Source organism: Panthera tigris, chromosome F3 (assembly GCF_018350195.1).
Source record: "Panthera tigris isolate Pti1 chromosome F3, P.tigris_Pti1_mat1.1, whole genome shotgun sequence".
In the NCBI taxonomy this organism is placed as follows: domain Eukaryota; kingdom Metazoa; phylum Chordata; class Mammalia; order Carnivora; family Felidae; genus Panthera; species Panthera tigris.
In genome coordinates this window covers 41,934,151-41,949,469 of record NC_056678.1, presented here as the reverse complement: position 1 = coordinate 41,949,469, position 15,319 = coordinate 41,934,151, and the positions used below count along the sequence as shown (strand labels likewise).

At 53.4% G+C, this 15,319-nt stretch overlaps 1 protein-coding gene across 3 annotated transcripts in view; it reads right to left on the bottom strand.

Annotated features, from left to right (window-relative positions):
• Positions 1–1,787: 1,787 nt before the first annotated feature.
• The window catches only part of PPFIA4 (PTPRF interacting protein alpha 4), a 38,388-nt gene continuing 24,856 nt past the window's right edge, over positions 1,788–15,319 (bottom strand). For 2 of the 3 annotated variants that reach the window (XM_042976353.1, XM_042976352.1), the window contains 6 exons: positions 11,688–11,785; positions 10,851–11,026; positions 8,400–8,468; positions 4,678–4,852; positions 4,436–4,540; positions 1,788–4,126 (listed from right to left, as the gene is read on the bottom strand). In XM_042976353.1, the coding sequence (XP_042832287.1) occupies positions 4,482–4,540; positions 4,678–4,852; positions 8,400–8,468; positions 10,851–11,026; positions 11,688–11,785 (577 nt within the window). In that variant the 3' untranslated portion in view covers positions 1,788–4,126; positions 4,436–4,481. The remainder of the gene's footprint in view (positions 4,127–4,435; positions 4,541–4,677; positions 4,853–8,399; positions 8,469–10,850; positions 11,027–11,687; positions 11,786–15,319) is intronic. The other variant, XR_006213995.1, reaches the window with a different exon arrangement.

Below are 15,319 nucleotides of genomic sequence, written 5' to 3'. Positions count from 1 at the left end.
TTGCGCTGCTTAGAACATCCCTAGGGGAGGCATGCTCTTTCTGGGAAAGAAACCTAGAATCTTCTTTCCTACAAATGCTGACAGAAACATGATGTTGGGATCTCATCTCAAGCTCGGCAGGTCTACAACGAAACACATTTCCACATAAGCCTGCTCCTTCCGCATTCCCCATCCCAGTGGATGGCAACACTGGGAAACAGTTTCCCATCCCAAAAAAGTTTTTCTGAGTTCCTTCGGATCTCATCCTGTGGCCAGCCTGGTCACCAAGGCTGGTCGATTCTACCTTTGGTCATGGAGGGAGTGAGGGGGGCCCCCCAGAGGTGTGTAAACACAAGGCCAGCACCTTCCCTCACCTGTGTGCCCTCTCCGGGTCACAGGTTGCTTTGTCCAGGGTGCACCCTGTCACGGGTGCCGGTGGACTCCGCCTTCCCGTACCATCAGTGTTTGGGACGGCATTAGCCTTGGGAAGGATATGGTGTATTGTGCTGTTCTCAGGGAGTTCACAATTTAGGTGAGAAGAAACACAGTCCAAAGACGAACATAAGCCAAGCACCACAGGAGGGTGGGTTCGGAAACTGAGCCACCCAGGCGCTCCAGTATGAGTGTGGGTCTGGGACAGGGAACTGGGGGAGGCTTAGCCAAGGGGCAGAGGCTTGAGCTCACTTAAAAGAGAAGTAGAAAAAAAAAAAAGTAAAAAAGAGAGAAGCAAGTAACATTTAGTAAGTGGTAAGCGCTCTTGGCAGATGGTCAGAACTTTTCACATACGTGTCGCAGTTAAGGACGGGGCCCCGCGCTAGCTTTGGGACCTACGTCTGTCTCTCACCAGCTTAGCCTTACAATTAACCACACTTAACCACACTTAAGAAGTGTGGTTCTTAGCCTTACAATTTCCTGTTCTGCAAGATGGCGAAGATAACACCACACAGAGTTGTGAAGGCTAAGTGAGCTAATACATTGAGCATGCTTAGAACAGCATCTGGCACACAATAGTTCCCAGTAGTGTTGAGCTTTATTTAATAATCATCCTCATAAGAACCCTCTGAGATAAGGTCGGTTCATTTATTCTCTCGAGCGTGTCTATCGAGGGGATACGGAGATCAAGAAGATAGACCCGAGGGGCTCCCTCACAGCACCGTGTGGGAAGAGACAAGGAGAGACACCACACGGCACGGTGGCTTCCAGAGTGCCAGCAAGCAAAGGGTTGTCGCTTCTCCAATTCTGCTGGGGAGGGGCTGGTCCTGCCTTCCAGGTGACGCTCCAGGTGGGTCTGGAAGGTTCGCGCTGGAAAGGCAAGAGGCACTCTTGCTGCCTTCTGCTGATGGGGCTGGCGGACACAGGTTTCTGAGGTCGGCGGACTTAGACTGGTGAGAGGAGGGGCGGGAGCCTGGAGCCAAGTCGCAGGCAGCCTGTCACGCCGTGTGAAGGGAGCAGGCCTCTGACCTACAGGCTGCGGGGGCTGCTGCAGTGATCCCGAGCAGGGGGCCTATAGCAGCGGCAGCCCTGGGGGCCATGGGAAAGGCCACGAGGCAGTGGAGCATGACCAGGTGAGTAGAGAGGGAGAAGGAATAAATCAGGTCCAGCATCGGGGCTCCTCAACTCCCCTGGCACAGGCAACCTGCACATTAACCTCTAGCAACCCCATGGTTATGTAAGTAAACAGAAGGTTACTGACTGTATGTTTTTAAAACTCTGATGTCGACTTCCCAGAGGAGCACAGCCCTAGGACGGTGGAAGAAGCTGGACACGTCAGCTGAACGCGAAGTTAAAAAAAAGACCAGAGCCATGTGTAGGTTGTCTTAAAACCATCAGGTTGTTTATTGGTACGTACACACACTCATACACCCCCGCACATCCACTCCTGACGCACTGGGCCAGTACAGTACTGAGAAGGGAACTGACAAGATACAGCAGGCTGGCGAGGGGGCTTCGGGTCACTGGTGACTCTCCAAATAAAAAATACGCGGACTGTGAGGCAAGGGATACACCAAGACAACAGCCTTCCATCACTGAATGGACAAGTTCTCCTGTCCATCACCTCCCTGCAATACCTCCCCAGATGCCCTGAAGAGACCCAGGTACATGGCCAACCATGACAGGGTCAAGTTGTAGAGGAGAAGATGGGGCTGAATCTCCCACTGAGCTAGTCCGTCAAAAGTCCCCTGACACAGTCAGATGGCTTTGCGATCCCCGACTCCACCAATCTTAGGAACCTGGGGTTTCTCCATAATCTTAACATCCATTACCCGAGGATAGGGGCTTTTTCTCTCCACCCAACTCATTTTCTGCTCAAGAACTCGTCCAGCTCCATTTGCAGCAGCCTGACGGACAGGGAGGGCGAGGAACAACCAGGGAGAACAAGGGCAGGTGGGGGGCCTTGCCCACACCTAGGGGAGCCCACCCAGCCCCGCCCCTGGCAGACCTCTGCTCTGCCGAAAAACAGAAGGCTCTGAGCCCTGGCCTCGTCCCAGGCTCCATCACTCCTGCGGGCCAGGGTGCTCTGACCCACTATCCCACCTGTTAGCCGAGCCCCTGCTCAGAACCCAAGTCGATCAGGTTGCAAACCAGCTGCTCGGCCACCTGTAGGTGACGAACTGGCGCCTCTCCAGGAAACATGCTCCAGACACGTGTCCTCTCCTCTCACTTGGATGAAGCCCTGGGTTCCATCAACTCCCCCTGAACTTGGGCCCCAAACATGTCCAGGCATTTTGGCAGGACGAGGAAGTGGATTAAGACGGGTTTCTTGGGAATGACATTCCGACCAAACTAGGACCTGTAGCCCCCAGCCCCGGTTGCCACCGTGCTGCGTGAGGGAAGCAATTAAAATGGTGGAAGCTGGGTGGGGCTCAGGAATTTCTGGAGGAGGCAGTCCCCGCACACTGAGAGAGCCCTGAACAAGGACTGGCTGATTTAGGGGCAAGCAGGAGAGTGAAGACCTTCATCGACACTGGATTTCCTGGACCTGGAATATGACTCACTAAAGCGGAAGCTTTATTTTCTTCCTAAGAGATCAGGGGAAGAGAACCCCGGACTACCTTTTTCCCACATCTGATTTGAAGGTCAGTGTATCTTCAATCCACCCACTGGGTATATTCTTAGGGGCTGGACTACTAAAGTGGGACAGAGGAGGACAGCAAGGGAGGGGATGCTGAGCAGAATAGACGGCACATGGGTAGCTCTCTTCTGTCCCCAGAGCCAGGACCCCACACAACCCCCAGCCCTGCCCCAGCAGCAACTCCACCCTACCGCTGGGGTAGGAGGCGTTCCCACCACTCTTTGGACTTAAGGCTACTGCAGGCCATTGGCTCTCTGTCCAGCTGACCTGCCTGCACTTCTTACTGGGTACGAGGGCTGAGAGTTTCCCCATCCTTACCCTTGGCCCAAAGCTCACAGGCCCATTTTTCTCAGATTCTTCCCCAACTCACATTTGGGATTCATCTTAAGCAAGAGCCTGGAATCACCACCTTAGCCTTCCTCTTCCCCAGCCTCACCATCTGAAGGAGAATGGGGTTTTCTGCAGCCCCTTCCTGCCCCCAAAGAGGTTCTGGAGGCAGGAGCTGCCGCGGTGGAGATAAGGTGGGAAAAGGGGCTTGTGCTGGGGGGGTGCCCAAACCAGATATCAGACAAGCAGGATGTGCACGGGGACCAGAAGGCCCAATAGCCTGAGCAAGGCAGAGTCCGAAGTGCCGTTTTCTTGGAAGGGCCATCCTCAGCCCTTGGCACGGCATCCTGGTATCTGGTGGAGGTCGCAGTCCAGAACAGGCTGGCTAGGCCCAGAAGAGGGAGGGTGAAGTCACAACCCCGCCTGGGCTACTGCTGTCCTGTCCCTTCTGCAGAATCCCAAGCATGGACAACCTCGAGTCCCAGCCACAGCCACAAGAGACTTACAAAGGACACACGGTGGGACTCAGAGTAGTGGGATGCCGAAGGGGGTGGACGAGTATATTCTGAGATCCAGGGCAACCGGAAAGTCACGACGAGACTAGGAGCCGTGAGAGGACCAGGGAACGAGCAGGAGAGGCCAGGGCCAGCTGAGCCTGTGAAACCCAGCGGGAGGACGCTGGCCCTGGGGGCCGTGGCTAGTCCCGGAAGGCGGAGAGCATGTGTCCATAGAGATAGTGGGAGCGAGCTGAAAGAGAGAGGGAAAGAAAGAGAGAAAGAGAAAGAGAGAGAAGGAGAGAGCGAGAGATAGAGAGAGAGATAGAGAGAGAGATGCATTGCACGGTGAGCTGGGAGTCGTCCCTGGGGGTCTGGGGCGCATGCATGCGCAGCGAGCTTGCAAGCGCCAAGCGCCCCGGCGGCGGCGGCGGCGGCGGCAGCGGGCAGGGCAAGCCGGACGAGTGCGGGCCTGGCAGGTGCACAGCGCGCGAGCGGGTGCCGCCGGCGGCGGGGGCGGGGGTGGGGGGGTGGGTGTCCGGCCCGGGCCCGGCCCACTTACCCCGCGCCACGGGCACACCCCCGCGAGAGCCGGGGCGGGAGGGGGGTCAGCAGGAGTAGGTCCGAACCGTGGAGGGCTCCAGTCTCTGCGCCCCCGCCGTCCCGGCTGGGAGGAGTCGGCGGCCGCGGGAGAACACAGAGCGGCGGTTAGTGCGCGCGCTCCGGGGGCCCGCCCGCCCGCCGGCCCGGCGGCAGCGTTAGTGCAGCGGCGCCCGCAGGCCCCTCCGGCGGCCCGGCACTCACCCTCCGGCGTGATCTTCTTCGGCGGCGCGGGCGGCGGCTGCAGCGGCCCCAGCGTGGCCACGCGGAAGGCGGCCGGGAGCGTCTCGGCCGAGGCGCCGAGCAGGCCGCCGTGCGGGTCCCGCGGCCGGAAGCGCTTCCTCCAGGACGGCGCGCGCCGGAACACCTTGTCCTCGCCCTGCATGGGACACGCGGAGGCCCTCAGTCCCTGCCCGCGGGAAGCGCGCTCGCGGCTGCTTCTAGGGGTGCCACTCCTGTCCCACTGGAAGGCGGGGTACGGAGGGGGGGCAAGGTCACCTCCTCTCTCTGGCCCTGTTTTTCCGTCGGTAAAATGAATGGGGGCGAAGTAGCGGCCCCGGGGCATTCAGATTCCTTGTCGCCAGGTAGGGTGGGGTCCCCTCTGGTCAGACCTGGCACCATCCTGTAGCTGAACCGTTTCCCTGCCCAGCCCCGTCATCTCACACTGGGCTGGGGATGCCCACTGACCTTTCACGTTCTCCTAGCCTCGTCCCAGGGGCACCGAGCAGCCCCCACCCAACCCCTCCTGCCTTCCCTCTGGCTGCAGCCCAGGGTGTGCCGGAAACGCACCCGGCCAAGAGTCAGGAGACCTGACTACCATTTTACTAGTTATGTGTCCCTGGGCAAGTTAAGTGACCTCTCTGAGCTTCCATTTCTGTGTCCATAAAATAGGAAGAAAATCATCTGCCCTCTTTCTCAGGCTGCCTACCCCTAATGGGATCAAGTGAGAGCATTCTGTGACAGCGATGGGCCAGGTGGATGGCAGATCAGAGGCAGGCTCCCCCAAAGGAGGTGGTGGGCCATCTGTCAGCGGAGTCTCCAAACTATCTCTGCCAAAGGGCACCCAGAGCCAAAACACTACAGGATGCCCCTCTGCACAGGCCTCCCCATCCTCCCCGGAAGAGCTCACTTCCACCCTGCTTGGCAGCCATGTCTAATCTCCCCAGCACCACCCCCCCTCCACCTCGACCAAGCCAATCGGTGTTCTCAGAACGGGTATAGGCAGAGAGCTGCAGGAGGAACAAGAGACATTAACCCACCAGTTCTTGCCTCAACCCCTCCCGGCCCCAAGCCCCTTGTTGCTTGTGCTCTGAGGAGGCCAAAGCCTATCACTTCTTGGCACAATGTACCTCTGTCCCAGCACCCACGCTGGTATCAGTTTTTCATGTATTTATGGGATTACAGGAAAACCTTGGATTGAGAGTAACTTGTTCTGCGAGTGTTATGTAGGGTGAGCAAACGTTTGTAATAAATTTTAACTTGATAAACGAGCGATGTCTTGTGATATAGTTCGTGACACTGAAGGTCACATGATCACAACCGAGCCAATGGTTCTTGAAATTTGCTTTGATATACAAGTGCTGTGGATTACAAGCATGTTTCCAGAACAAATTCTACTTGAAAACCAAGGTTTTACTGTATTTCATTAACCACCCCCCTCTCTCTCTCCTTCTTCCACTCCCCTCCCTCAACTCTCTCCCTCTCACTTTCAAATTCTGTCCTCCATGGGACAGACACCATCATCTTTTTAGTTCCAACCAATGTATCCCCAGCCCCAGAGTAGTGCTCAGGAACACTGTAGGCACTCAATAAATATTTGTTAAATGAATGGATGGCAGCTGGCTTCCTATGTAGGCATCCTATCCCTGAATTCATCAGGAACTTTCCTCATTATTTCTGTCTGGCCCGCGATCCTACCCTTAATCTAGCCCAGGGTGGTTTCCCTTTCTCTCTCTCTTTCTCTCTCTCGATTTCTACCTTCAGCCAGCGCTAAGACTTGTTTCTGTATCACTTGTCCCCTAGAAGATGTTCTTCCTGTTCCTCTCCTCTTTTTCCTTAAGTCCTGCTCTCCATGTAGGGGGAGACTTGGATGCAGCCCTCCAGGGCCTTGAAGCTTGAGAGGGGAAACTGAGAACCAGAACTGACAGAGGAAACAAGAGGCAGCTCAAGGTTGCTGATGCTGTGCTAGATGCCTAGACAGAAAGCAGTCTCCCTGGATCTCTGACCTCCCCTGTGCCCACCACCACCAAATCCCACCTCAAGCTTAATTCCTCATCAGTCAGAGGGGGATGATAACCTGCCCCACATGATGATTGTTAGCATAAAATGAGTTGTCTGTCACCAGTATACCCCTGTGCCTGGGCCAATGCCTGGCCCAGAGGAGGCCTTCAAAGAATATTTTTATAAGGATTGAAGGAATACACAGCTTTCTAATTAGGAAGCACCGTGCTAAGATATACAGGAGTCATTTTTCTAAACAACATCAAAGAAAGCTAAGATCCTCGGCGGGTGGGGAATAAAAGAAGGGTCCACATGGCAGGGGCATTGGAAAAATTAAGATCTCTGAGGGTGGGGACAGCTGGTGGGGTCTGGCAATTTATCTCCTTGACAGGAATACATACACACGTACACACACACATGTGTACGTGTGTGTGTGATTATATGTGTGTGTGTGTGTGTGTGTGTGTGTGTGTGTGTGTGTGTGTGTATAAATAACACACTCCATATTTCAAGGCACCTCCGTGAAGAACACACCCCTCCACAAATTCCGTGTATGCCTGAGCGTGTCCTATCTACCGAAGCAGAGCAGTCATTCCACAAAGGTGGATTTTAGCCCTGGCCAACCCAACTAAGAAAGACTAATTGATAAGGAGGTGACACTAAGGGTGTCCCAAAAAAGGAGGCCCGCTAGTCCAAACAGAGGCATTGGTCGGGGAAGGGATGTGTAGAAAGGGAAGCTACACAGACAACGGAGATCAGAAGAACTAGATTTGATTGAAGATGGAGAAGCTAAAAATAAATAATCTGGGCTCCTTTTTAACTTGTTTGGAGCCAGGGCAGCCAAGCCTGACCTGACAGGCAAAAGCAGGGAAGGTTGGTGATGAAAAGTAAGTAGGGAAGAAGGCGGGAAGGAGGAAGGGGGAAGAAGAGAGGAGGGCTGGGGAGGGGGCTGCACCCTCAGGAAACAGGTAACCCTTTGGTAGGCATCTCCAATGGGGGCATTAGAGCTCAGGCCATGCAGGTCTTCCTGGACACAGTCCAGCCTAAATGCAAGGGAAAGGCCTGACAAAACCCAGGGGAAAAGGCTGTGTTTTCATCGAACATGGGGGCCAAGAAAAGAGAACCTTAACTTGATATGAAGGTAACTCAAGAGTAAAACTGGAGAGGAAGCAGTGATGATATACGTCTGAGCCAGTGAGTCAAACTGCCCTGTGGAACAAACGAGCGAGCCTGTCGTTTAAGGACCCCAGCATAACGCCTACCTCCAAACAACCACACTATGACAGGATGGGCATCCTAATAAGCAGGCTGGAATCATGCTCTACCAATAGCACTGAGAGATGGTATCTGAGAAATGGAAGAAAAAATTATGATCCCAAGGAGATGGCCTCTGGGGGAACCTCTGATCCTGTGTGGTTAGGACAGCGGCAGGGCACAGAGTTGGAAGATGCTAGAAGTACAACATATAGGAGCCTTTAGTTTTTGTACAAGGAGTTTCGTGGAGACTTCTCCAGGCCTACTGCTAGGCCTCGCTCTTTTGCCCCCCTCCCCCAATTCCCTGACATCATCGCCATCCCCTCTGGCTCTTCTCCCTTTGACCACCCCACCAATCATCGGCCCAAGGAAAGCACAACTCATGAACTCCAACCCAACCAACCAACCATGGCCAAATCCCAAAGGCCCCTAATTCACAGCCAAGTACTCACATCATCCAGTTTCCGGTCTGTGCCCAAGGCCAACAGGTTGTTGAACTCTCTTTCCATCACCTGGCGAGCCTGGAGTCCACAGGGTGAAAGAGGAAGAGGTGGGAGGGGTATAGTCAATGACTTGTATGTCATCTTGCTTCTGTTTCATAGGGGCCCATACACAGAGATAGGGCTTTCAGTGCATTTAACCCGTGAGCCCTGATGCTGTTTCAAGCAAACTTCAGGGTCCTCTTGGAAGTGAAACTGTAAACCTTAGGATTCTTTCATATGGAGCACATTAGAAAACTGTAATTTTGTACAAAGTAGGACCACAGAACACGTGGATCACAGGGTTCCCTTAAGTGGGGTGGGGGGGAACCCCATATTGTGTCTGTAAAGGAAAATCAGGCCTTACTACCTTTCTGAAGGGATAAATGAGCATGTAGACCATGGATAATAAGGATTTAATTTAGATTAAAGAAACGTATTTCATAAGGCTCCACATCAAAACTTTAAATTAGGAGGACGGCTGAGTCACAGATCTCCATGGCCCTTGGGCTGACGGTGCATACAGGCCTTGACCAAGCCTCCCAGGAGCCTAACTCAGCAGGAGATTTGGGAAACGCCAGAAACAACAAAGTTTTCAGAACTGCCACCAGATATTTTTAACCATTGTTGAGGAAGAATTCCATGTTGGGTCAGCCCCCACTTCCTCTCATAGCTGAGCTAAATGGAAGAGTCAGGAAAACCAGAAAGGTTAGCACGCACCAGAGATGTCTCCGGCCACTCTTTACAAATGCACTGCGAGCCACAAAACCCGGACCCATTTAGAGACAGGAGACAAACAAACGATAGAGAAGAACAAGCCCATTTCCGGGTGAGAAATGCTAACCACGGAGGTTCGTAAGGACTGTCTCTGTCAGTATTGAGAAGGTAATATTCTCATAAGTGACAGCAAAGGAGAAGCCTAATACACTTCCAAGTATCCAGACGACACCGCTCCTCTGGGTAGGGAAAGGTGACGATGACACTTACAAACTTCAGAAACCCATCCCAGAGCTGTGAGAGCAGGTGAGAACACAGGTGGGGTTGGAGGTGGGCACATACAGAAAAACTGCGTAGGGGGGTAGGGGAATCCCAGCTCTTCTTAGAGAACAAGGGATCTGTCCTCTCCGTTCTGACCGGTCGGGGGGGGGGGGTAGGGGGGAGAGGGGGTCACTGCCGAGAGCCTATGGGACACACTGGCCCTGTGTGCTGCCAACATCCCCAAGAGGCCAACACGCCACCCGGCATTACGAGACCACACAGCCCCACCCTCGCACGAGCCAAAACGCATCTGCTCCCGGAATAGCTTGTGCGACTCCAGTGGCTGAATTTCAAGAGGCCTGACAGCTGCAACCAGTCCAGACAGGGGCAGCTAAAACGATCAGGGCACGGAGGCGAGTCTATATGAGGAAAGCCTAAAAGAATTAAGATCACTCCGTCTGGAGAGACAAAGGCCTGAGCCCCGAGGCAACACAATCAGAGTTTATGAAATCACAAAAGGTGAGCACGGGCCAAATACACGTAGCCTCACCAAACCTAGTAAATGAGGATGAGGCAGTTCCCTTCCCCAGGGGGAGCCTGACTGGGGCACAATTTGGGACAAATAAAATCAGGAAGTACTAAACACAACAAGTAGTACTTCTGGAGTCCTTTACCCACAGGAAGCTAGAAAGGCCAAACATATAAATAGGTCCAAGAGAGTTTAGATATCATCTTGGATGAGAGCTCCATAACAATTGTGAAATGTAATTTAAGGAGATGTCTAATCATTTGAGCTGCTGACAGGGAGACAACGGCCTGGTGCAGAGAGGCTCTGGGCTGTGTTATTTGGTATATTTAGCTTTCTCAAGCCTGGGAGCCCAGGGCAGATCTCTGGGGTAGGAGACAAAGGAGATGGGGGGGGGGGGCTCTCTGATCCCTTCAGGCCCCCAGGCCTTTTCTCCTCTAAGAAGAGTCAGGTCAGAAAAGCAGAGTGAGGAAAAACAAAGCGTCACTGGGTGTTGTACGTGAGCGATGAATCAACGGGAATCTAACCCCAAAACCAAGAGCATACCGTATATACACTGTATGTTTGCCAACTTGACGATAAATTATATGAAAAATAAATAATTAAGTAAGCAAACAGATTAATTAATTAGTTAATTAATTAAATAAAAAACAGAGTGTCAAACGCAAAGATGGGGTTGGGAGAGGATTAACACCGTGTTCTGGGCCTGGGCTAGATGTGCCCTATGTGTGAAGGAAGTTTGCTCCCTAGGTGGCCTGGTTATGCACAGGGACCACTTGGAGGTGTGAGGACGTTGTGATCCCCTCCGAGACAGGCTCCAGAACAGTCCCCCAACAAATCTATAAACCTGTGTGTGTGAGCAGGAGAGTCGGCAGAGGGGGAGCCTGAGATCAAGACTGACTGATGACAAGGATGCCCACCTGGGTGTTCTGTGTGGGAATCTGGAGGACCAGGGCCAGCGTGTTGTGGTCAAAGTTCTCATCCAGGGCCAGCAGGGCACCATGCACACCGCTCTCCTGCAGATTTCCTGCATAATCCCGGAGCCCAATAGACTGGACCCAGTGAACCACCTGGTCGTTGGTCCAGACCAGCACATCTGGAGGGCGGGGCAAGAAAACGGGTTAGGAAGAGACAGTAGGTTTGGCCACACCCCCTCCAGGGACGGAAACCGGCTTCCCTGGACCCAGAGCTCCAGTCTACCCTGCTTTCTGTCTTCTGTCTGTCCTCCCTGGCACCTGGGCTCCTAGAGAACCAGCACCACCTCCCTCCATCCCTGCCAGCCTGTAGGACTCAAGGGTCAGGCCAGCAGGCTCCTGACTTTTTCCCCAGAGCCCTTGGCCAGGCCATCCCCTACCCCCAGGCTGGAATGGTCCTCTTAGAATCTAAGACTTGTCTCTCTTTCCTGCCCAATGCCACCCAGATCAACACAGTCCATGAGCATTTTCCCAGGCCAGTCCATAGCACTGTCCGAGGGGATTCACTGCATGTGTCCAGTCGGTGGCCATTGTCAGGGGGTAGGGTGGGGTTACAGGTGACCGGGCAGGGCTATTTCTTCTCCACCAGATGACAACGTCCTTTGGGCATGGACTAGGTCTCCCTCATCACCTGAGCTTCCCTCAGGTTTGGAGGCTCCCTAAGGTACAGAATGCCTCTTCTCCCCCCACTCGCCCAGGGCAGGGGACAGGAGGCAGGCATCTGCTCCCCCAAGGCTGCTCCCATGCCTTTCAGAGGAGGCACGCTGAGCCTGCTAAGCTTACCCTTGATCTCATGCTGGCTTTCCTCCCGTCTTTTCTCCAGCTCCTTTCGGTCATAATTCAGCCTCTTCAGACACATGATGCCATACTGAAGACTGGTTCTGCAGGTACATAGCCCCCCCTGAGCCAGAGCCTCAGGGGGGCCACATTCCTGCCACATCTGTCCTACATCCAGCACTGGCCCTAGCATGTTCAGGCCTGTGTCTTCCAGCATAAAGAGCACCCCGGCCCACTCATGCTCCTCCTTTTCCCAGGGCTTGTGTGTGATCCAGCCCAAGACTACTTTCCCTCCTCTGCCTACCCTATGTCCTCCCTCTTGGCCAGGGTGTGGGCCTGATGGAAGGAAAGTTCTCTCAAAGAAGCAACATTCCCCCCCCCCCCCCCGGTCCCACCCCAGGCACTGGAATGACCCTACAGATATCTGACCCATAAAAATAGGACCCTACAGAAAGATCCCTACAAATATTTCTTTGTATCCCCATTTCGCTCAGAGTCCTTACAATGACCTACATGAGCTACATGACGTGCCCCTGTACAGTGACATCTCTGTTCTTCCTCAAACACAGCAGGCACGCTTGGCCTCTGTGCCTCAGGGCCTTTGCCCTGGCTGTTCCCTGTACCTGGAACACTCTTGCCCCGATCTGCTGCGTGGCTCACCCCGTCTCCTCGAAGTCTTTGCTCAAGTGTCATCTTCTCAATTCAACGGTCACCCTGTCCACCTGATTTAAAACTGCACCACCACCATCACTACCCCCAGCCCGTATTCCCAACACCCCCCCCCCTTATCCTGGTCTAACCTTGGTCTATTTTTTTTCCTAGCAGTTTTTATCTATTAACGTACTTTATATACAATACACGTATGGTTCTTTGTCCCTCCCAGTTAGCATGTAAACTCCACGAGGGCAACCCTGTTTTGTTCACTGATATTTCTCAAACCCCTAGAATAGCATCTGGCACTTAGTAAACACCATAAATGCTTAACGAATGGAATGAAATGGTTCACGGAAAGTACTGAAAGTCCTTAAACAGTACCCGGTGCATAGTAAGCATTCAATAAATAATAACTAAACCAGACCAAGAACCATCGAGTCTGCAGGTTAGAAGGGACCCTCCAGGCCACTGGTCCAAGCTCCTATATCATGCAGGTGTCACCTGTGTACCATCCTTCTGCATAGTATGAACACCTGGGCCCAACACCTCTGACGACAGGGAACTCACTACCTCCTGAGGCAGCTCCTTCCACCGTGGGCAGCTTCTATCGTAAGGTCCTTCCTTAACTTGAACACTGCTTGTCATGCAGCCTCTCTGGGTTTTGTCGCCTATCAAACGGAGGAACAGACGTTCCCTCCAAACTCTATTTTGTGGCCATTGCTTTGTGAAATTAAACTATGCTGCTGGCTCCTTTCTTCTCTCTCCCTTCAGCTATACCCAGGCAGCCCTGGGGCCTCGAACAATCCCTCACAGCTCCGAGACACCACTTGTAGGACTTCTTTTCTGGCCCAAGGCACTCGGTCATTGCTCAAGCCACTGGTTTAAGCCTGGGTCCACTGGAGGGGGCAGGAGCACACACACGTCCTAACTAGAAATGCCTTTTGTCTCCTTCCAGTCCCACTTGCTATAATTTTCAGTCCAGTTCCCAGGACTTTCAAAGTTGTTTCACAGAAGAGCAAAAATCTAAAGTCGGATCAGCCTGGGTTTGAATGCCAGCTCTGCCACTCCCCGGCCTGGTGGCCCTCAGCACGTGTGAGATGAGGTCACGCCTCTCCGGCCAGGCTGCCGTGAGCCTCACAGGTGATCGTGCGTGGAAGGGCTTAGCCCAGCCCCTGGAACGTCCAGGCACTCAGCAATGGTACCACCACTGGGAGAACATTACTGATGCCGTGTGGGCCGGTTCTCCTCAGGACAGCCGCTTCTCTAGAAAAGCTGCTCACTAGGACACCATGCTTCCAGGGAAAAGCGCTCAGAGTTAGGTGTGAAGAAGGAAGGATATTGGCCCCATCCTGTATCCACCTGGCTGAGTGACCTGGTGATACTCCACCTCTATTGGGCTTGCTTTCCTCATTAAAAGGAGGGTTTTTTAATATCTTTTTCTCATCATAATAAGGATGATTCAAAATAATTTCTTAAAGATGTAAGAACACGCTTTATGGAAGGTTAAGTGGAATAAATGCAGGTATACACAAAGTTGAAGTAAAGGGCGTGGAAATGCTTTAGGAACCCTTGAAGTACTCGAGATGTGCAGCTGAATCTGGAAGCATGAATGCAGGCCGAGGCTCTCCTGGGGCCTGGGCAGAGGGTCCCCAGGAGGACCTCCATAGTGCTGGGTGGGGCCGAGCAGACTGATCCTCCAGCAGCCCAGGGACATCCCAGCTGGCAGGCCAGTGGCCCTTCTCTCCACAGCCCTGTCAGTCATTGACAAGGGGACAGGTGCAGCCAGGCCTGGCAGCCTCCCGGACCCACTGAGACAGAAGATTCCCTTTCAGCCCTGAGAAGGGGTGGGGGGATGGTGAGGGAGGTCACAGTAGAGAGTTCTAGCATCAAAGGCTCTGCAGCATGGTGGCAAGAAGGCTGGACTCAGTGTCAGGAGACATGCACTCAGCTGTCATGCCTGATGCTCCTTCCTGTGCCTCAGTTTCCTCACCCACAAAATAGGGAGGCTAACTAGATCCCTTATGCATTTAACCTTCCATGGTTTATGAGTCAGAGAGACCAAGGGACATCCAAGGAGCCCCATGAGAAGCTAGTAAAGCCACATGCCCCCAGCTCCAGCGTTCGTCCCATTACCCTCTCATTCGCCTGGGTTGGAACGCCAGCTGAGCCACTTTCCAGCTGCGTGGCACTCAGAACATGTGAGATGGGGTCACACTTCTCCTGCGGGGTGGCGTAGGCATTAATTAACGGTAAAAGACCAAGAACCTGGCTCAAACAGCGACCCATGTGATTTGAAGCTAGACGTTAAAAGGACTCCCTAACTACCGTCAACCCCTGGAACATCAGCACCCACGTTGCTCCCCACCCCAAGTGCCTACTGGGGTCAAGCACGCATCACTATGCAATGAATGAAGCAGGACCTGGAGACTACGCCTACCTGTCTCAGAAGGGCTGTCCCCATGCTGGAATGTGTCAACACATCTTCCAATTTTTTTTTTAAGAGAAGCCAGACATCCAGAATTTTGTGTAAAATCTCCTAGTGTTTGAATACTGGCAACTAAACTCATAATCTTTAAAATACCGTGTCAGCCAAACAAAACACATCTGTGGGCCAAATGCGGCCCACGGGCTGCCAGTTGGAGACCTCCACCGCAGACACTTTTGAACAGAAGACCTTGTCCGCGAGGAGGAGGAGAGAACTGGATGGCATCCTGTACAAAAGGGCGTGGGCTGAGCTGAGAAGCTCAGACCTGGGAGGCAGGCAGGACAAGGGCTCAGAAAGACCCTTCCTCTTAGACACCCAAGCTGGACACTGGTTTCAGCTGGAGCCTCCCCAGGGTAAACAGAGAGAACTCGGCAAGCCCGAAGAAACGAAATTCAGACCTCGGAGGGGAAATCTCCCGGAAAGTGAAGCGAAGGAAAAATGACTTTCTGTGTCTTAAGGACGGGAGGTGAGAGGGCAGGACCCTCCCTCAAGCTGCAGG